Below are 23,126 nucleotides of genomic sequence, written 5' to 3' on the forward strand. Positions count from 1 at the left end.
AGTATACAGGTACTGTATCTTGATTAACATTCTCAAATCAGGACTCTGCCCTTCAGATTTCAGTGTTAATAGTATCTATAACTCTGGATATGTCATCCAGTTACATGGATATTTAAATTCAAGAAATCAAATAAATCCTACAATAAAATTATTATTAATAATTTTTTTTAAAATGGGCTCATACACTTTAAGTTTAAAATTCCAGTGTGAGGTGTTACGAGAATACACATAAAATTAAGATGTTTGCTGGCCTGGGCTAGCATCAGTGGCATCAGCAGTTGGTCTGCCACCTGCCCTCAGGGGAAGGAGAGATAAGGAACAATGGAGCAGCGTCTGGAGATGTGTAATGAAGGGATGTGGGAGAGAAAGCTGTCTGGAGCGGCTCCCCCCTTTGAACCCTGAACTGTTTGAAGTGATGGACAGGCGATACCCCAGCAGGAGGATAAAAAGGGACAGGTTCGCTAAGACAGACACACACGCCACCCGAGGTAACGAGACCCTGGAAGCGGTGCGCCTCTCACGAGTGGTGAGAAGTACCGGACAACGCACAGGGTGGAAAGGTACGATCAGCGGGAACCCGGTGTGTGTCCGCCCTTGCCTGGGTGCCGGGTTCACTGCAGAGGATCGACCGCATCTGGAGGAGGGGTCACAGTCGGTGACCTCAGGTGATATCACCAAGGACCCGCCCAAAAGCTGTTTGTGAGCCATCTCGCTGGTCTGTGAGCCATCTTGCTGGTCTGTGAGTGAAGCCGTTCTGAATGATGAGTTGTTCCTATTCTATCTCTCTCTTCCCCCACGTTGTCCACCGCCATGGCAACGATTACTGCGAACTGAACTCCTGAGTTCTTTCTTAAGTATTTTCTTGCACTTCTTATACTCCTCAAGTACCTTATTTACTCCCTGTTTCCTATACATGTCATACAACTCCCTCTTCTTCTCTATCAGAGTTGCAATATCCCTTGAGAACCAAGGTTCCTTATTCCTATTCACTTTGTCAGTTCAGACTCGACACCATCGACTTCCTGGGCCACAGGATTACCAAAGACAGGGCAACAGCTCTGCCCGCCAAGGTAGATGCGATCTACCACTTCGCCTGACCCAACACAGTGCGTTGGTATGGTGAACTTCTACCACCACTTCCCCTCCTCAGCAGCCCGTATCATGCACCCTTTGTTCCCCTGATGTCGGGTAAAGGCAAGGACATTACTTGGGACGAAGAGGCCGTGGCTGCTTTCGTTAAAGCCAAGGAAGCCTTGGCAGACGCCAGGAGGCTGGTGCACCCCAGAACGGACGTTCCAACCGCCCTCACAGTGGATGCATCCAACACAGCAGTCGGTGGGGTGCTGGCAACCCCTGGCATTCTTCAGCAGGTACCTATGACCACCCGAACTCAAGTACAGTGCCTTCGACCGGGAGCTGTTGGCACTATATCTGGCAATCCAGCATTTCAGGTACTTCTGAGAAGGCAGGCCGTTCACCGTGTTCATGGACCACAAACCGTTGACCTTCGCATTCACGAAGGTGTCCGATCCCTGGTTGACCTGCCAGCAGCGACATCTGTCCTACATCTCCCGAGAACATGACGGACATCCAGCATGTCTCGGGAAAGGACAACGTCATGGCGGACGCACTCTCCAGACCAGCTATCCAGGCGCTGTCCCAGGGGTGGACTATGTAGCACTGGCGGAGGCGCAGCAGGCAGACGACGAGATGCCCAGCTACAGGACTACAGTCTTGGGTTTGCAGCTGCAAGACTTCCTCATAGGCCCAGGTGAGGGGACCCTCCTGTGTGACGTGGCTACCGGCCAACCTCGCCCCACCGTCCCGGCAGCAGCGAGTTTTCAACTCCATATACGGCTTGGTGCACCCATCAGGACAACCGTCCAGATGGTCTCCAGCAAGTTTATGTGGCACAGACTTCGCAAACAGGTCAGCGAATGGGCCAAAACATGCACGCAGTGCCAAACAGCCAAGGTGCAGCGGCACACCAAAGCCCCACTGCAGCAGTTCGAACCCACCCGCCGGAGGTTTGACCACGTTCATGTGGATATCGTGGGGCCCCTGCTGGTGTCATGAGGAGCACGGTACCTCCAAACTGTGATAGACCGGTTCACGAGATGGCCAGAGGCGGTCCCGCTCAACGACACCACCACCGATTCCTGCGCCCAAGCGCTGATTGCAACCTGGGTAGCACGCTTCGGGATACCCGCCCACATTACCTCCGACAGAGGCGTCTAGTTCACCTCCAGCCTGTGGTCGGCTGTGGCCAGCCTGTTGGGAACACAATTACACCACACAACTGCCTACCACCTATAGTCGAACGGACTCGTGGAACGCTTCCACTGTCACTTAAAGTTGGCTCTCGTGGCCCGCCTGAAAGGGCCTAACTGGGTGGACGAGCTTCCCTGGGTCCTGCTTGGAATCCGCACAGCACCCAAAGAGGATCTGCACACCTCGTCGGGCGAGCTGGTGTACGGCACACCCCTGGTCGTCCCAGGAGAGTTCATAGCAGCCTCAAGGGGGCAAGAGGAAGAACCCGCAGCAGTCCTGGACAGACTACGTGAGAGGCTCGGTAACCTGGCCCCCGTACCCACTTCACAGCACGGACAGATCCCGACCTGCGTACCCAAAGCCCTGCAGAACTGTAAGTTTGTATTTGTATGAAGGGGTGCACGCCGGACACCACTACAGCGGCCGTACAAGGGGCTGTTCAAGGTGATCAGTAACAATGGGTCCACGTACGTTCTGGACATTGGGGGGAAAGAGGAGGTTTTCACGGTGGTCCGACTCAAACCGGCCCATGTGGACTTGGCGCAGCCGGTCGAGGTTCAGGCACCGCGGTGCAGAGGCAGACTGCCCAAACAGAGACTGCTCCAGACTGTGGACATTGGGGGTGTATCACCGGTTCTTGGGCGGGGGGGAATTATGTGGCGACCCACTTTCTACACAAGTGAACCGGCTCACAAAATAGCCCACATGGGGAGAGACTTCTGTAATGCAACTCTGACATCATTTCCGCCCGGGGAGGGCTGGAAGGGAACCGCTTAAAAGCCAGTGCCGCAAAGTTTGAATAAACGAGTCTCGAGTACAACTTACAGACTGCGTGTCGTTATTTCTAGCTCTGTGTGTAGCACATCACTACACTACCTCATTTTCACAATTTAAAGTGTGTTGGAAGATGGGGTTGCTAGATTTTCTGCAAACACAAAGGTAGACAATTATGAAGAGTACATAGGTTTCAAAGGTATAACAGTTTGTGGCAAAGAGCTAAAATAGAGCATGTGAGATAATGTTTATTTGTAGAGATGTGAACAAAATGGGGTATGCTTCAGGGATACGAGGCAATGTATCATGTGCTGTTTACATTATTGATCTCATTCAAGGATGATTGTATTAGAAACAATTCAGAGCTTTGGTAGAGACTGATACTGGAATGGGCAAGTCATCTTATGAGCAGGATTGGACAGGCTAGGCTTCTATCTTCTGGAATTTAGAAGAGTGAGGGGGGATGATTGAACAGTTCAAAATCACAAGGGTTCCAGACTTGGTGGATGTGGAGAGAATGTTTCCTCATGTGTATGAAAAACTCTAACTCTGCTTCAATAAAGGATTGTCCATTAGAGACAAATGAGGCTGAAATACAACCAAATCTTTAGAACTCTTTTTCAAATGGTGGTGACAGCAGAGTCTTTGAATATCTTTAAAGTAGAGGTAGATTGCTATTTGATTACCAAGAGAGGAATGGTTGCTGTGACTGGAAGGAAATGCAAAAATACAGTCAGGTCAGCAATGATCTTGTTTAATAGTGGAGTAGGTTAGAGGGGTTAAGTCATTGCCTACTCCTAATATTGTACAGGTATCAAAGAATTACAACACTGCAGTGTCCTATTATATTTAGTTTTATCACTGATAATACAGCAAGTTTGGCAATTTGGTGGTGCTGGATTATCAGATATTCCAATCAATTGTTATATAATTAATATACCATCATTTTTTGTTACTTTTTTCAACATATAGACCAAATTGATCCAATCTCTCCTTGTGATAGTGCCATCATCTTAGAAATCTTGCTAGTATTTTATAAAGCTTTTCCATTGTTGTACAAATAGAGTATGAATAAAATACAACCATGCAGTGGAACACATGTCCCTTCTAGCCTGCTCTGCCATTAAATAAGATAGTGGCTGATCTGACTGTAACTACATTCCTATCTTTCATTTACTTGTGTTAAAATTTCACCACCCTTTGAGAAAAATGATCAAAGACTTAGAATCATCAGAGAGAAAAAAATTGCTTCATCTTGGTCTCATATGAGTAACTTAATGTTCAAACAGAAGCTTTAGTTCAAGATTCTCCCACATTCATCATGATCTTATCTGTTCCAATCACTTCTCTCCCTCAAACTCCAGTAGATACAAACCTAGCCTGTCCAAACTTTACTCCTAAGAGAAAAATCCCCTTCATTATAATTCAGGAAACCATGTAATAATGTCCTTCCTTCAATAAACATAACCAATACTACATCCAAGATTCCAGATATGGACTTACCAATGCCCAATGACTAAAGACTAATCTCCCCACTTTTAAATTCAGTTTCTTAGCAGTGAACAATATTGTCAATTTTCCTAATTACTTGTACATTAGCTTTTTCAAAATCATGGTTAAGGATACCTAGATTGTTCTGCAACTCAGAACTCTACAATCTTTCTATTATCTAATCTTTCTTTGCTATATTTTATGCTATCAATTAAATCCAAAGTGGTACTTGAGACCATCAGCATGTACAATGAAAATGCAATGTTAATTTTGGAACTCAAACTCTTGATGTGCATTCACTTTTCTTGTTATACAACAGGGTAACAGGTCCTTTTGGCATAGTGAGCCCACCACCTGATTACACAAGTGACCAATTAACATACTAACCAGTACTTTTTTGGAATGTGAGAAGAAACCAGAGCACGCAGAGAAAACCCATGTATCATAGGATGAAGGTAGAAACTCCTTACAGCCAGAGGAATTGAATCCAGGTCGCCAGCTTGTAACACACAAACTGCTAGGCTACCATGTTGCTCCAGAACATAGAAACTCCTTAGGGGCAGCAGTGGAAATGAACTGGCACTGTAATAGCATAATGCTAACTGCAACACTGTTATACTTAAACACCTTACAATATTTTGCTATACAAATGGTGCTAAATAAATACAAATTGATCACATTTGGGTCCAGGTAGCATTGCTGGGGGAAAGAGTAGAATCTGCAGTTCCAATAATCATCTTTTCATCCTACTTAGATGAGGTGATTCAAAAGAAATGGGGGCTTTGAAGCATCGTACTACCTTATTCTAAAAACGGGATAAATTTGGCAATTATAAGCCAAAAAGGATCTAGTGCCAATTTAACATTGGGCTCCAGGAAAGGCTTTACAAACTAATCCAGGAGAAAATGTACAGCCACTTGAATAATACAGTAACATACTTAGCTTGGATTTATCAAATAAAGTGGATGAGGGTGATGCTATATATGGAACCCAATAAATATCTATGAAGTAGGTAGGACATGTTAGCAAAACTGAAGTCTAAAATGTGAAATGTTCACGATTAGCATGGTTACAAATTTGACTAAGGGTTAGAAAACAAATGGTGGTTAAAAGATGTTTTGACAGGTATGAGGTGTATAGATTGGTGTTCCAGGGTACGGGACCAACACTTACATTTGAATATGTAGACATAATTTAAAAATATTAAACAAGAGGAAAATACTGGACTTCACAATGATATTCAAAATGAAAGCAGTTGGAAGTATAAATTACAGAACTGTTACACCATAGAATGGAACTATTCAAGGGCACGGAGACAGCGCTTAATTGGTAAATCAAAACAGGTGGATTTCCTTGTTTTTTTCCGCTATTTTCTCTGTGTGTAACCAATTCCCTCTTTAAAAACATCACTTCTACAAACAACATCTTGTTTATGATGTTAGACATTTATCAAATTAGTTATGATCTCTATCATATCTCCTCTTGATTTTTATTCCAAGGACAACAACCAGAGCTGCTCCAGTCGAACAATGTATCTGAGATCAGTTGCCTCTCATTATCTACTACAAATATATTCTCCTGGGTTAGGTTACATGCATCCTAGACAATCCATTCTATAACTTGGCAACTTTTAAATTAACTGATTCTTAAGAGATCGTGATGCTATTTTGGTTCTAAATTTGAATCTGACATCTGTTCACATTTTGCTGTAATCTTTCATAAAATTTTACTCATGGCTTTATTATTTGGACAAGGTTGATGAAATCTGTGGCTGCACAAACAATGACAAAGAAACTCCTTGTACTTCTTCACAGCAACATAAGAAAACTGCATATCATTCTGCAACAATTGGTCTGTGTTCAAGATGAACAGATCTAATGCATGTGATCATTTAAGTACAGGGAATGAGGGACATCAGAATAGATCTTTAAGCCAAACAATCCAGTTTGCATCTTCTACTAATTCTGCTTTAAATATTTTTTGATTATTCACTATTGGAAATACTCTAATTACAAACAAGCAGACCCAATTTAATCTGTGTTTGTTTATAAATTTATTCAATATCCTGTGCTCATGACATTGAATACCCATCTTGTTTTGACTGACACTTTAGATATCTGTATAATCTCTCCAATATTAAATAATACAAGTGCTTAGAAAGAATATTCAGTAAACCATCACATTTTGAAAATAGAAAAGACAGCTTTACATTTATATAGCACCTTTGACACTCAGAACATCCCAAAAATCTTTTCAGCAATGAAGTGAATTGTAGACATTATTAAAATTTTCTCGTAACGTTGTGGTTTAGGGATCTAGAGTCCCAAGGGTAGGATTTTTCTAAATCTGTGTGTTATTATCTAGGAATACAAAAGATATTCCAAAGTTAGCCTTTATAATTTTTAATTAAAATATTGTGAACAGAAAAAAATTGAGTTTCAAGTTACAGTGATTCAAATGAAGTCCTTAAAATTTAGGTTAATTAACCAAAATCAACCACAAGTTTAATGTTGAAACTTCCCTAACATAAATCCCACTTTAAAAGTTTAAACCAACTGTAGATGCTGGAAATCCAAAATAAAAAGAATAAATGCTGGCCAGGCAGTTTCTGTGAAAAGAGAACAGAGACCTTTTATCAACCAACTTACATCTAATGTGCTTTCTCTCATTTCCCAATTCTGATGAAAAAAAGTTCTGATGGGTGAGTTATAATCCCACCCAACCTCAGTGGAAAAAACCTGATTAACTTTTTGTCCTTTTTTGCTACAAATGATGCTGGAGTGCTTTTTTGTTTTTAAGACCAGCTCTATTCGATTTTATCTCAGCTAATGAAATCTGTACTTAGGAATCTGAAACTGCTTAATAATTAATAATGAAATCAAATAATCCGTATACAGAATAAAGGATTACAAATAAGAAACACAAGTACAACTTCATCATTTACTCATGCTTCACCCATAACGAGGCATGGCAGTTCTTTTGAATTTGGCAACCAAATTATACAAGACTGTTTTAAGACAGTGCTGTCAATTATACAGCACAAAATATACATTGTCTGAATTTACAGAAAAAGGAACTACAACATGTTATTACAATGACAAGAGGGCGATAAACCATTAAACATAACCCCTGTGGTGTATCTTTTTGGTTGAGTCTTTTTAACTTTAGAGTTAACCAATAATTCAACCTGTATATTCCACTTTATTCACCGGCATGCAATTTACAAAATGAAAGCAAAATAAACTTTGCTGCCATCTACAGCAAGTTTCTTGTCTCATCATATCCCCTGATTATATTTGTGTTGACGATTCCTTTCACCTTAGTTACAGTGCAATAACTTAATTAACTTTTTTGGGTATTTCTAGATTCCAGGCACCGGTAAGGTAACGTAATCGAATGAAGAGGAGATCTTTACCCATCTGTAGCCAACTCCAGAAGGGAATGAGCTTGGATCCTAAAACACAAGATAAATAACAATAAAATTTAAGGAAACCAGAGATGCATTTAGTTTCAGAACAGGAAACATTCAGCAGGTTCAGTGGCATTCATGGATACAGAAAGTTAATGGGTCTGGTTAAAACGTTTCCTTGAGTGTTCTGACAAGAAGGCTTAAAGCTGAAATATTAACTCTATATCTACAGATGCTGCTTAACTTGCTGAATGCTTTGAGCATGTGTTTTTAGTTCAGGTTTGAATCATCTCGTCTTAAGTATTAGAATCATAAAAATGTACAGCATAGAAATAGACCATTCGGCCCACCTATTCTGTGCCAAACCATTTAAACTGCCTATTCCCATCAACCTGCACAGTGACCATACCCCAACCATCTATGTTCCTATCCAAACTTCACCTAAACATTGAAATCAAGCTCGTATGCATCACTTGTGCTGGCAGCTCATTCCACACTCTTCACAACCCTCTGAGTGAAGAAGTTTCCCCTCATGTTCCTCTTAAACTTTCTACCTTTCACCCTTAACCCATGACCTAACATTTACCATATCCATACCAGTCATAATTTTACATACCTCTATCAAACCTCCCCTTAATCTTCTACGTCCAAATGAATAAAGTTCTAACATATTTAATCCTTCCTTATAGCTCAGGTCTTCCAGACCTGGCAACATCCTTGTAAATTTTTTTCTGTACTCTTTCAACCTTACTTACATCTTTCCTATATGCAGGAGACCAAAACTGCACACAATACTCCAAATTAGGCCTCAACACTCCCTTATACAACTTCAACATAAGATCCCATCTCCTCTACTCAATACATTGATTTATGAAGCCCAATGTGCCAAAAGCTTTCTTTACATCTGTATCTAGCTGTGTTGCTACTTTCAACGAATTATGGATCTGTGTTCCCAGATCCCTTAGCTCTGCTGTACTCCTTACTTGCCTACCGCTCATTGTGTAAGGTCTATCCTGGTTGGTCCTACTGAAGTGCAACATGTCACACTTATTTGCATTAAATGCTATCTGCCATTTTTCAGACATTTTTCTAGCTGGTCCAAATGCTGCTGCAAGCCTTGATAGCCTTCCTCGCTGTCTACTACATCCTCAAATTTGGTGTCATCTGCAAATTTGCTGATTCAGTTTACTACATTATCATCCAGATCATTGAGACAGATGACAAACAACACCTGACCCTGCACCCATCCCTGCAACACTCCACTAGTCAATGGTCTTCAGTCAGAGAGGCAACCATCTACTACCACTCTGTGGCCTCTCCCACAAAGCCAATGTTTAATCCAATTTACTACCTCATCTTGAATACTGAGTGACTAGATCTTCTTGATTAATCTCCCAAACGGACCTTGCCAAATGCCTTACTAAAGCCCATGGAGACACCATACACTGCCTTGCCTTCGTCAACTTTTCTGCTAACAACTTTTAAAAACTCTGTAAGATTGGTTAGATAAGACCTACCACGCACAAAGCCATGCTGACTATCCTTATTCAGTCCACGTCTATCCAAATACTTTTATATATATCTGGTGCCTCAGAATTCCTTCCAATAACTTCCCCATGACTGAAGTAAGGCTCACCTGCCTAAAATTTCCTGGTTTATTTTTGGAGCTTTTCTTGAATAGCGGAACAACATTGGCTATCCACCAATCCTGTCGCCAAGGATGATTTAAATAACTCTGCTAGGGCCCTGGCAATTTCTGCACTTGCCAACCGCAGGGTCCGAGGGAACATCTCGTTAGGCCCTGGGGATTTATCCACCCTAATTTGCCTCAGGACAGCAAACTCTTACTCCTCTGTAATCTTTTTTCAGTTCTGAAATGGATAGAACTTTGTGTTGATAAAAGTGGCACAAAAACAAATATCCAATCTGATGCAAGATTTCCCTAGTGATATAAAAAGCTATAATTGAACGAAGTGGATCTCGCAGTATCTATGGATCTACATACTCACAGCTCAAGTTTACCTGTCTGTGTAGACCAGTCAATAGTGCTTCCTTGTTATTTATGTGCTTCCAATAAATCTACAGCAACTACAAAACTGTGTGCCATTGTGTTCTTATATTATCCATTTACTTTTTTTTAATGTATTCGCCTACTAGGACATGGCCCCTAGCCATAGCTTATTAATGGATTCATTCTGTTGACAGGTGTATTTAGAACTTCATTTTTTAAACTTTTTAGAAAATCTAAAACATTATGGGAATTCAATTATTTCCAGGCACCTTTCCAATTTTCTCAAAATGACTTGTACATATACCAGCATCACTTAATAACATGTTGGACAACTAACGGACATTGACTTCAGTGAGTGAAGAGGTTTAGATGTTTTCAAAAGGGACAGGGAGGGAGGTAGAACAGATGGGAGAGTGGCATCATTAATCAGGGATAGTATCACAGCTGCAAGAAGGGAGGATGCCATGAGGGTGGAAGTCAGAAATAGGAAGAGAGCAATCATTCTATTGGGATTTCTCTGTAGCCTTCACCCCACAACCACTCCCCCTTCCCCACCAGGAGCAACAGAGACACTGAGGAGCAGATCAGGAAGCAGATTTGGAAAGGTACAAAAATAACCGGGCTGTTGTCATGAGTGTTTTCAACTTCCCTAATATTGATAAACACCTCTTCAATTCAAAAGGTTTAGATGGGCCAGATTTTGTTAGGCGTGTCCAGGAAGGATTCCTGATAGAATATGTACACAGGCCGACTAGAGGAGAGGCCATACTAGATGTGGTACTAGGCGATGAACCTGGTCAGGAGACACATCTCTTGGTGGGTGAGCATTTCGGAGACTGACCCACTACCCCGAGACTTTTAGAATTGTCTTGGACAGGAACAGGAGTAGACTGTACAGGAAAGTATTTAATTAGGGATGCTGAATAATGATGTTATTAGGCAGGAACTTTTGATAGTAAATTAGGAACAGATGTATGGGAGGCATGGGATCTAAGGAGACCTTGCTTTGTGGATCCAGAATTAGCTTGCCCACAGAAGGCAAAGGGTGGTTGTAGATGGTTCATATTCTGCATGGAGGTCAGTGACCAGTGGTGTTCCGCAGGGATCTGTTCTGGGACCCCTCCTCTGGGTTTGATTTTTATAAATGATATGGATGAAGAAGTAGAACGGTGGGTTAGTAAGTTGGCTGATGACACAAAGGTTGGGGGTGTTGTGGATAGTCTGGAGGGTTGTCAGAGGTTACAGCGGGACATCAATAGGATGCAGAACTGGGCTGAGAAGTGGCAGATGGAGTTCAACCCAGATAAGTGTGAGGTGGTTCATTTTGGTAGGTCCAATTTGAAGACAGAATATAGTATTAATGGTAAGGCTCCTGGCAGTGTGGAGGATCAGAGAGATCTTGGGGTCTGTGTCCATAGGACACTTAAAGCTGCTGTGCAGGTTGACAGTGTTGTTAAGAATGTTGACATTCATCAACCGTGGGATTAAGTTCAAGAGCTGTGAGGTAATGTCACAGCTAAACAAGACATCACACATTGCTCTAGTCTGTGCGAGGAGTGGCGCCCCATACAGACTTCCAATCTGCGACTTGTAAGGCATGAAAATGCTCAACGCAGGCCTCTTATGGTCCAAGTCGACGTTCCCCCTATACAAGACATTGGTCAGACCCCACTTGGAGTACTGTGTTCAGTTCTGGTCACCTCACTACTGGATGTGGATACTATGAGAGAGAGTGCAGAGGAGATTTACAAGGATATTGCCTGGATTGGAGAGTGTGTCTTATGAGAATAGGTTGAGTGAACTTTGCCTTTTCTCCTTGGAGCAATGGAGGATAAGAGGTGACCTGATAGAGGTGTATAAGATGATGACAGGCATTGATCATTTGAGCAGCCAGAAGCTTTTTTCCAGGGCTCAAATGGCTAACATGAGGGTGCATAATTTTAAGGGGCTTAGAAGTAGGGGATGTCAGAGATAAGCTTTTCAGACAGAGAGTGGTGAGTGCGTGGAATGCACTGCCGGCGACAGTGGTAGAGGCGGGTACAATAGGGTATTTTAAGAGACTCTTAGACAGATACATGGAGCATAGAAAAATAGAGGGCTATGTGGTAGGGAAATTCTAGGCAGTTTCTATTGTAGATTACATGGTCAGCACAACATTGTGGGCTGAAGGGCATGTTATGTGCTGTATCTTTCTGTTCTATGTACTCAGGAAAATGTATAATGGAAAGGTGGAGGTTGCTTAGGGAGCACTTGTATGGGGTTCTGGAGAGGTTTGTGCCACTGAGGCAGGGAAAGGGTGGTAGAATGAAGAAATAATGGTTGACAAGAGAAGTGGATCATCTAGTCAAGAGCAAGGAGGAAGCATACTTGAGGTTTATGAAGCAAGGATCAGACAGGACTCTTAACAATTATAAGGTAGCCATGAAGGAACTTTAAGAAGCTTAGGATAGCTAAAAGGAGACATGAGAAGGCCTTGGTGAGTAGAATTAGGGAAAGCCCCACGGCATTCACATGTACAGTGCCTGTAAAAGTATTCAGCCCCTACTCTTTGTTCCAATGAGTACTACAACCAGGGATTTTGATCAGTTTAATTGAGAGTTTTCATTTGTGAATCACGTTTCTTTTTTCACAGCAGGCCCCTAAAAGGGAAAATTGTAAAGCATGAAACACTAAAAATTCAAAATCTGAGATGTCTGGAGTTCAAAAGTATTCGTCCCCTTTTGCTCAGTACTTGGTTGAACCACCTCTCACAGCTATTACAGCCAGTAGTCTTTCTGGATAAGTCTCTATTAGCTTTGTATAATGTGATGAAGCAAGATTTGCCCATTCTTCCTTGCAAAATTGCTCAAGCTGTACCAGGTTAGTTGGGGAGCGGCAGTAGACAGCAATCTTGCGGTCTTGCCAGAGATGTTTGATTGGGTTAAGGTCAGGATTCTGACCAGGCCACTCCAGGACATCAATTTTCTTCATTTGAAGCTACTCTGTGGTCACTCTGCCAGTGTGCTTTGGATCATTGTCCTCTTGAAAGATGAACCCCCTTCCCAGATTAAGCTTTCTGGCCGAGGCTTGTAGGTTTTTATCCAGGATCTCTCTGTATTTAGCAGCTTTCATCTTCCCATCAATCCTGACCAGATTTCCAGTCCCTGCTGCTGAAAAGCATGCCCATAGCATGATGCTACCTCTACCATACTGCAGACCTGGTTGATCTGCAGTATTAGATTAACACTATACATACAGCTTAGCGATGAGGCCAGAAAGTTCCATTTTAGTCTCATCCGACCACAAGACCTTCTTCCACATCTTTATCTTCTAAGTGAGTTTTGCAAAGTCTTTACAGGCAAGGATATGTTTTTTTTAAAAAAAAGTTTCTTCCTTGCCACTCTTTCATAAATACCCTTTTTGTGCAAGACCCTAGAGAATGTGGAGCCATGAACTTTGTCTCCAGTTGTAGCCATTGACTTCCGCAGCTCAGTCAGTGACCACTGGTGTTACAGTAGCTTCTTTTACAAGTGCCATTCTTCTCTGGTGACAAAGTTAAGAGGAGTATTCTGACCGAGGCAGCGTGACTGTGGTTTCATTTTTTTTCCACAATGGACTATACTGAGCTCCAAGGGATGTTCAATGTCGTTGAGGTGGTCTTGCACCCTTTCCCAGATTTGTGCTTCTCTATTATCATTTCCCTGACTTATCTAGAATGCTCTTTTGTCTTCATTTTGGTTTGGTCTGGTGAAAATATACCATACCGTTGGACCTTACAGAGAGAAAGGGTATTTATTATGAAATCATTGAAAACAGGTGATCCTCCAATTTTCTACATCAACAAATTGGGTGAGTTGGTAAGGTAATATATAGCATTGCACCTGTATAGTGTAGCATAGTCATTACAAAGGGGCTGAATACTTTTTCCACCCACAATATTTTGGTTTCTAATTCTTAGTAAACTGTTGATAGGTTTTGGAATTTTTCTTTTAATTTCAAATGACACACAATGTTTTGTACATTAGCTTAAAAATCGTACTTCAATATATTTTAAATATAGAAAATGAGACAATAAAATGTGAAAGTAGTTGTGAGGGGTAAATAATTTTTCAAGGCTCTGTACGTAAAGAATAAGGTGAGGACTACTTAAGGGTAAAGGGCAAAACATGCTGTGGCACGGGAGGTAGGACACATCCTTTATGAATAGTGCAGTGTTCACCAGGAAGAGGGACCTTTATGAATGTAAGATCAGTGTAGAACAGACTAATGTGCTACTGCTTGTTGAGGTTAAGGAAGAAGCAGTGTTGGAGCGGTGTAGTAACATTAAGATAGACAAGTCTGCGGGGATGTATGGGACATATCCCAGGTTACTATGGGAAGCGAGGGAAGAGATTGTTGTACCACTGGCAATGACCTTTGCATCCTCTCTAGCTACAGTAGTAGTACCAGAGAACTGGAGAATGGTAAACATCATTCCTTTGTTCAAAAAAAGGTGATAGCATTAATCCTATGAATTATAGACCAGTGAGGCTTACATCGATGGTGGACAAAATGTTGGGGAGGATTCTTAGGGACAGGGTTTATGAGCATTTGGAGAGGCATAGTCTGATTGGGGATAATCAAAATGGCTTTGTGAGGCATAGGTCAGCCTCATGAACCTGAAAGAATTCTTCGAGGAAGTGACAAATTGATGACGGTAGAGCTTTGGATGTGGTTATATGGATTTTAGAATGACGTTTGATATGACTCCCCATTGTAGGATCATTCAGAAAGTCAGGAAACATGGATCCATGGATGGATTCAGAATTGGCTTGCCTACAGAAGGTAGAAGGTGGTAGTAGTTGGAGCATATTCTACCAGGAAGTCGGTGACTAGTGATGTTCTGCAGGGATTTGTTCTGGAACCCTGCTCTGTGTGATTTTTTATAAATGATTTAGATGAGAAAGTAGAAGCATGGGTTAGCGATTTTGCAAATGACACAAAGATTTGTGGTATTCTGGATAGTATAGAAGGTTGTCGTAGATTACAATGGGACATCGATAGGATGCACAGCTGGGCAGAGAAGTAGCAGATGGAGTTCAATCCAGAAGAAAGTGATGTGATACATTTTAAATGATCAAACTTGAAAGCAGAATACAAGATCAATAGCAGGACTCTTAGCAGCATTGGAAAAAAGAGGGATCTTAGGGTCCACATCCATAGATCCCTCAAAGTTGTCACACAGGTTGATAGGATAGTTTAGAAAGTGTATGGAGTGTTAGCCTTCAATAGTTGGGGGATTGAGTTCAAGAGCTGTGAAGTAATATTGCAGCTCTATAAAACATTTTGGACCACATTTGGGAGTATCATATTCAGTTCTGGTTGCCGCAATATAGAAAGGATGTGGAAGCTTTAGAGAGGGTGCAGAGGAGATTTACCAGGATGCTGCCTGAATTAGAGAGTATGTCTTATGAGGAAAGGTTGAGCGTGATAGGACTTTTCATTTTGTAGGAAAGGAGAATGAGAGGTGTCTTGTCAGAGGTATATATGATAAAGTGGGTAGACAGCACCTTTTTCCTCAGAGTGGCAATGGCTAACATGAAAGTTGTTATTTCAATAGATTTGGAAGAGAGCATAGGGTGGTGTGCGGGGTAGTTTTTTTTATACACACAGTGAGTGGTAAGTGTATGGAATGCACTGCCAGGGGTGGTAATACATTAGGGATATTTAAGAGACTCTTAGATAGGCACACAGATGAAAGAAAAATGGAGAGGTTGTATAGGAGGGAAAGGTGAGATTGATCTTGGAGTACATTAAAAGATCTGTATGTCATTGTGGGCCAAAAGGCCTTAACTGTGCTGTGCTGTTTTATATTCTATGTGCTATGTAACCAGTTATTACTTTCATGGCCTCAGTCACAGACAGAAAAAAAAAGGAGAACTGTTAGTTGGAAGTCTGATAAAGAAGCTTTTGGTTATTGTTTGCACATTATTAACTTATATATTGAGCAGGCAAAGTAGACTTAGATTAAGGTTCAGCTAGAGGAATTATTTAAGGTGTTGAACCCTATGAAATGATTGAATGAATGCCCCTCAAAAATGAAACATGGTTACAACATGAAATCATTTCAAATACTTTCTAAAAGAAGAATTCTAATCCTCTACTTCCTTTCAGACACCAACTACAGCAAAATCTTTGATACTATATTTTTTCCGATGTAAGTTTTAAAGCTCACTCATTAGAAAACCTTACATTTTACTTTTACTTCAACAGCATTCTAGGAACAGTTTATAAAAGGAATATACCCATATAGGAAAACCAGTTAATTTCAGCCACGTATACTATTCTAACGTCAAAAGAATAAACGTTGCAAGGCAGCAACAACTGGGGAGAGAGCAAGAGAGATAAACAATCATCATTCCTTTAGTAGCTAACCCAACTTTGTACACAAGCTGAAAATTAAAAAAACAAAGACTATACATCTTAACGTAAAAGTGAAATGCTGGTAAACCCAGCGGGCCAGATTACCCAGACTTCACAAGATTAGCAACCATAGCATAAAGGAGCTCACCAACCCCATAACAACTACACAATTTCAGCCTTTCACAAAGATTCCCTCACCATCCTCCCCCACCTTCCCTAGTACCTACACTATTTTGCTTTCTCACTTGGTTCTAATGAAAAGACTTTGAATCCAAACGTGAACCTGATCTGCTGAGATTTTCCAGCATTTTCTGCATATCAGACTCGTAGCAGTATGATCACTCGAGTTGAATATGATGTTCTCCTAAGACAGGGGATCCCAACCTTTTTTTATGTTATGGACCAATACTATTAAGAAAGGGGTGTGTAGAGCTCAGGTTGGGAGCCTGTCCTAAAGACTTGTCTATTGGTGAGCCCTCAGGTGGCTGTAGAGGCTAATCCGCGATCCATACAGTCCGGTACAGCTTGGGCAAGAGTAAGTGGCGGCTGTGGTTTCATCAGCTTCTACAAAAGGTTCTTACCCTCTATCTCTGTCCACTGAACAGCAACTTCTGCAATTGGAATCTTTAAACATTGGGCTATATAGAGAAGCTCCACATCAAAAGCCCTAAAATGTAGTAGAAGAAAACATGATAAGATTATGGGAAGAAAAACAAGTAGTCTCACAGTGTATACAAAGGACAAAACACCTTAAAAACATGTTTCTCCATCTTTTCTCTTTCTGTCTCTCACAACCTTTCACAATGATATCTGGGCATTAGGTTATTAAGTCTGATCATACATTAGATAATCCCCTAGAGACAGACATTTGTAATTGGAATACAGAAGGTTAAGGGCTAATTTGATCAATGTTTTCAAGATAATAGATTAGTTCATGCTGGATCTGGGGCACCACTGCTATTCACCTTCCAGGGAACTCGTCCATCATATTCACCTGGTGTGCAGAGAAGATGGTTCTGTGAATAAATCCATTTTTTCTTATATAGTTCATTTATAAATTACTTCATGCAACAAAATGGAACAGTAGTGCAATCCTCTAACAAATACAAAATTGACTTATTTAAAGATTCAAATTAAGCGAATTCAGTAAGTCTGTACATCCAAAAAGCACCTTAAACTTTGTATCATGGTGTAATTCAAAAACATACCATCGATCTACATGCAAAGTTGAGAAGGTCCTTCGAGCTGCTTCTCTGGTTAAAAGCTTGAAGCCACATTGTGTATCCCTTACTCCTCTCACACACAGAAACCATACCAGAAAATGGAACCCATACATGAGTAACGTCCGAAAATAAGAACGCTGAAATGGAAGTTAAAACCTCATCAAAAGTTATTGACAACAAAATTGAAATAGTTCAGAAAATGACAGGGAAAATAGAATGAAGAATGCTTGTAAGAATCAAAAAAATGATATTTTAAGATATGAGAGTGCAAAAAGGAAAAGAGTAAGAAAAACAAAAGTAGGTCCCAATGAGTACAGGCATGGGAATTTCTTTAAAACAATCGCATGTACATGAAATAACTGTTTTGCAGACATTTTCAAATTAGAAATCATTATGTTTTAGAAACAATGAAGAGCTAAGGAATGACCTAAAAAGAAATTATTTCCTGCTTTTTATTACAACAAAGGAGGCCATTGGGTATGCTCTTGCCAGAGGAATCCCATCAATTCTATTACACTCTTATTTTTTTTTCTGTAGCAACTTATTCTCTCTCACTTACTGTATATACAAAACAGATTACTTACAGTAGTCAATTAACCTACTAGCACAAATTTAGGATGTAGTAGGAAACTGGAAGAAATTCTGCTATGGACAGTCTCAAGCCCGGCTGTGAAAGGAGGAGGGTTGGGCATATAGATACCAAGCCCATCTCATAAAAACACAGAGCTACAGAAATGCGAAAAGAAGCTCCAAAGATCTCATCTGTGGGAGACGAAGGATCTTCGAAGAGGGATACATTTGGGGACAACTTGAAAGACTGGCCCAGAAGAGATGACTCTGGCCAGCTGCTGTCAGTGGCCTATGCCCCAGTAGGGGTGATGGGCTTAAGAAGAAGATGATGCAATATCAACATACACAACACCAAGTCAGGAGTTAAGCATTAGGATTGCTGGGTTTGAAAGGCAGCAGTACTAACTGCTGTGTTATTGTTTTAAACTAATATTAATATAAGAGTGCTGGAGAATTAATTTGAGTAAAATCTCACATTTTCTTGACCTGAAACCACACTGGTGTTTTAAAAAAGGTAGGTACAGAGATAGTAGAATTTAACAAAGAAAACCAAGGCATTGATAAGAAAATGGAAAGCAGAATGTATGATAAACAAAGACTATGAGCTTCTATAGTTTGCTTTCATTTATTATATCCTTACGCTTTTTCAGAAATTATATTGAAATTTCCAGTAGATCACCTCATCAACTGAAGTGCAATCAGAATCAGACTTAATACCACTGGCATATGTCATGAAATTTGTTAACTTTATGGCAGCAGTACAATGATAAATATAGAGGAAAAAGTGGAATTACAGTAAGTATTTATACATCTCTTAAACAGTTAAGTTAAAATAAAGTAGTTAAAAAAACAGAAATAAAAGGTAGTGAGGTAGTGTTTATGGGTTCAATATCCATTTAGAAATCAGATGGCAGAGAGGACTACACTGTTCCTGAATCACTGAGTTTGTGCCTTCAAGCTTCTGTACCTCCTTCCTCACAGAAACAGTGTGAAGAGGGCATGTCCTGGGTGATGGGGATCCTTAATGATGGATGCCATCTTCCTCAGGCACCGCTCCTTGAAGATGCCTTGTATACTATGGAGGCTGGTACCCATGATAGAGCTGACTAATTTTACAAGTTTTTGCTACCTATTTCAATCTTGTGCAGAAGCCCCTCCATGCCAGACAGATATGTAGCCTGTCAGAATGCTCTCCCTGGTACATTTGTAGAAGTTTTTCAGTGTTTTAGTTGAAAAACCAAATCTCCTCAAACTTCTAATGAAATATAGCCGCTGTCTTGCCTTCTTTATAGCTGCATCAATATGTTGCATCCAGCTTAGGTCCTCAGAGATATTGACATCCCCGTGAAGCACCAGTGTTAATTGTCAGGGAGGTGGAGATGTTATTTCCAATCTGCAGAGATTGTGGTCTTCTGGTTAGGAAGTCAAGGAAAAAGTCGAGAATCGAGTTGCAGAGGGAGGTATAGAGGCCTAGGTTCTGTAGCTTTTCAATCAGGACTGTAGGAACGATGGTGTTGAATGTTGAGCTATAGTCAATCAACAGCATCCTGATACAGGTATTTGCATTGTCTAGGTGATCCAAGGCTGTGTGGAGAGCCATTGAGATCACGTCTACTCTAGACCTTTTGTGGCGATAGGCAAACTGCAGTGGGCCCGGGTCCCTCCGGAAACAGGTGTTGATTCTAGCCATAGCCAACCTCTCAAAGCACTTCATCACTGAATGCTGAAAGCAGAGGACGCAACCTAGCTCTGAGATCGTCAATTTTATTTACCAGAGACTGCATGTTTACTAGCTAGATAGTTAGTATTGGGAGTCAAAAACCTCGTTTTTTTTTTAAATGCACCATCAGATCAGCACTTCGACCCTTTTCACCAGCAGTTTCTTAAAGGGGCAGTACACCGGTCACAGACCAATCTATTTCCATTGATTTTAAGATGAATCGTTCAACTGCATTAGAACCTCGTCATTGACCGTACACATTAGATATGCAGCTGTGGTTTTCAGCGTAGCAGGCTAAAATGAGAATATTTGATGTTTTTCATCATTTTCAATGAGAGCTGCCATTAGGGTCGTCCGTGATGTTGGCTCCCCAGAAGTTTTAAAACAAAACAAACAAAACCTCAAACACTCAAGCCAATGTGATACTCATTTCAAATTTTGGGGTTAGCTGTCTGTCCTCTATGTGAAGAGATCTAGTCATTTACAGCACTCCCTGGCAACAAACAACATGATTTCAGAGGTATGCAAACTGAAAATTTAATCCTTAAAGGCTGGGATTGGAACTCACTTCTGAATCAATCTATAACCCAGCATTCGATGCTCATATTTATATTGGCACTGATGTGTTTGTGTTATGCTGATTTTTTTTTCTTTTCTTGGTCTTCAGACGAGCAGGAAGTTTATGAAATTTTGCTTAGGCTGCAGCTGGAGTACTATTTAGAGTTTTGTTTGTCACATTATAGGAAAGATGCAATTGCATCAAAGAAGGTACAAAGAAGGTTTTGCAAAATGTTGCCCTGGATGGAGCTTTTCAGTGACTAGGAAAGACTGGATAGGCTAGGTTTGTTTTCCTGACAGTGATGGAGGTTGAGAGTTGGAGAAAGGATCTGATAAGGGCATACTATAAAGGGTCATGGATAGAGTAGATAGAAAGAAACCATTCCCGAGAATAGGTGTCTAAAACCACAGAGAATAGGTTTGACTAAGGGGTAAGAGGTTTAAAGGGAATCTGAAGAAGAATGTTTTCATCCAGAGGGTGATTGGAATTTATAATGCACCACCTGAAGGGTGGTGAAGGCAAAAATTCTCACGTTTAATTAGTATCAGGACAAACACTTAAATCACTAAAACAGAAGACTCAAGGCCAGGTGTTGGGATTTGGAACCGATGGGTACTTGATTACTAGCTTAAATATGCTGGGCCAAAGAATCTGCTTCAGAGGTGAATTACTCTGTGAACGTCAGAAACATTGAAAGTTATCACCTTGGCAGAGTAACCTTTTGATGAAGTCAGGATTGAAGAGCTAATCTCAAGCCAACAGTTAGAACATCACAATATTTACCAATAGTTCAGCCATGAACTAATTAAGAAGTTTCCAATGTATTTTATAGTATTTCAATTTGAATCAACATAAAATTTAAACTAAACAATTTTAGATTAAAGGAAAATATGCAAATTATACTATTTTAACTGACATTGAAACTTTGTACCCTGTAGATTTAATCTGATTAAAACATTTCTTATTTAATTTTAGCAATACAATGGCTTCAAATTCACACAACAAATACGTCTATTTATTGCTCAACATTTGTCCTTACTTTGGCTACTGTTTCTTTCTCCAAATGAGCTCTAGATCCACATGAAATGGCCATGTTATCCTAGAAGAGAGAAAAAATTTAGTTAGCCAGCTTCCCAAAATTATGAAACTAATTGTGTGATGGCATTTTTCAAGCCATGCCAGTGTCAAATAGGTCACATTAGCACTTTAGATCTCTTAATAATATTTCGGCAGCTTATGCAATACAAATTATGGAATAGATTTCCCAATGAATCAATTATGGTCACACAATCCCAATAACTCATGGGCCCAAGCAATCCATTATGAATAATACACATAAGGATCTGTTCCCAGTATACAGCAAGTATTTTGCTCATTTTAGTTATATAGTACAACTTAATAAATTTTTTTCCCTTGCTCGCAGAATTCTAGAAATGGGGCTAGAAGGAAGAGATTAAGACAACGTGCCAGTATCCTTTGTAATTCAGGTGTCAAAGCAAACTTTTTATGCTTAATTCCATTCAAATTACTTTAAAAGAAAAACATAAACTATATAATTTTTCTGGAATTTTATATTTGATTTCATTTGCAGACAATTTTCTGCATTTTCCACAGATCAGAATAAATGCTGGGCATACTCACTGGACCTGGCTGGAGAGCTTTCAAGCCTGCTTCTACTTTCTCAATATCAGCAAATTTTGTAGCTCCATCAGCATCAGCCATCAGAATAAATCTTCCTCGAGAGCTCAGTACACCCTGACCAGAAATAATGTGCTTCAAGGTTAGTATTATAACGTGCATATATGCTAATGACACAGTTAAGCTTCAGTGCAGATAAGAATGAGACAGAACAGTTCAGATCTTTCTTAACCTTTACTTGTTTCACATTGATCTAACTGTAGCCAGGGAATTGCTTACAATGATTTACTTTCTTACTCTACCTATGCATCTTTCCTTTCCTCATCTACTTCCTCCCCATGATGACATCATTCAGATACACAAAAACGCTAGCAGCTTTCTGCATGTAAGTTGATAACACCTAGTCCTATCATTTTTAGCCTTTTGCTGGATTCCTCCAAATTGCTGGGTTTATATCCAAATACATGATGTGTAATAATTCTCAATACAGGAACCCTTCAAGGCTGTGTACTAAGACCCCTCCTTTACTCCCTGTATACCCATGACTGTGTCATCACCCAGAGCTCTAATCTAATTAAATTTGCTGACAACACTAGATTGATGGCTTTATCTCAAACAATAATGAGGTGGCCTACAGGGAAGAAGTCATCTCTCTGACACAGTGGTATCAAGAAAACTACCTCTCCCTCAATGTCAACAAAGGAGCTGGCTGTGGATTACAGGAGGAATGGAGACGGGCTAACCCCTATTGACATCAATGGATCTGGGGTTGAGAGGGTAAACAGCTTTAAGTTCCTCGGCATCCACATCACTGAGGACCTCACATGGTCTGTACACACCAGCTGTGTGATGAAAAAGGCACAACAACGCCCATTTCACCTTAGACAGTTGAGGAAGTTTGGTATGGACCCCCAAATCCTAAGAACTTTCTACAGGGTAACACACATAAAAGTTGCTGGTGAACGCAGCAGGCCAGGCAGCAACTCTAGGAAGAGGTACAGTCGACGTTTCGGGCCGAGACCCTTCGTCAGGACTAACTGAAAGAAGAGCTAGTAAGAGATTTGAAAGGGAGAGGGGGA

The 23,126-nt window shown here is 40.8% G+C and overlaps 1 protein-coding gene across 4 annotated transcripts in view; it reads right to left on the minus strand.

The window, feature by feature from the left end:
* Positions 1-6,552: 6,552 nt before the first annotated feature.
* Positions 6,553-23,126, minus strand: part of alg5 (ALG5 dolichyl-phosphate beta-glucosyltransferase) — a 39,851-nt gene continuing 23,277 nt past the window's right edge. For all 4 annotated transcript variants that reach the window (XM_063054348.1, XM_063054346.1, XM_063054347.1 and 1 more), the window contains 5 exons: positions 22,051-22,164; positions 21,449-21,508; positions 17,546-17,697; positions 16,919-17,004; positions 6,553-7,990 (listed from right to left, as the gene is read on the minus strand). In XM_063054348.1, the coding sequence (XP_062910418.1) occupies positions 7,875-7,990; positions 16,919-17,004; positions 17,546-17,697; positions 21,449-21,508; positions 22,051-22,164 (528 nt within the window). In that variant the 3' untranslated portion in view covers positions 6,553-7,874. The remainder of the gene's footprint in view (positions 7,991-16,918; positions 17,005-17,545; positions 17,698-21,448; positions 21,509-22,050; positions 22,165-23,126) is intronic.

Source organism: Mobula hypostoma, chromosome 7, assembly GCF_963921235.1.
Source record: "Mobula hypostoma chromosome 7, sMobHyp1.1, whole genome shotgun sequence".
Lineage (NCBI taxonomy): Eukaryota > Metazoa > Chordata > Chondrichthyes > Myliobatiformes > Myliobatidae > Mobula > Mobula hypostoma.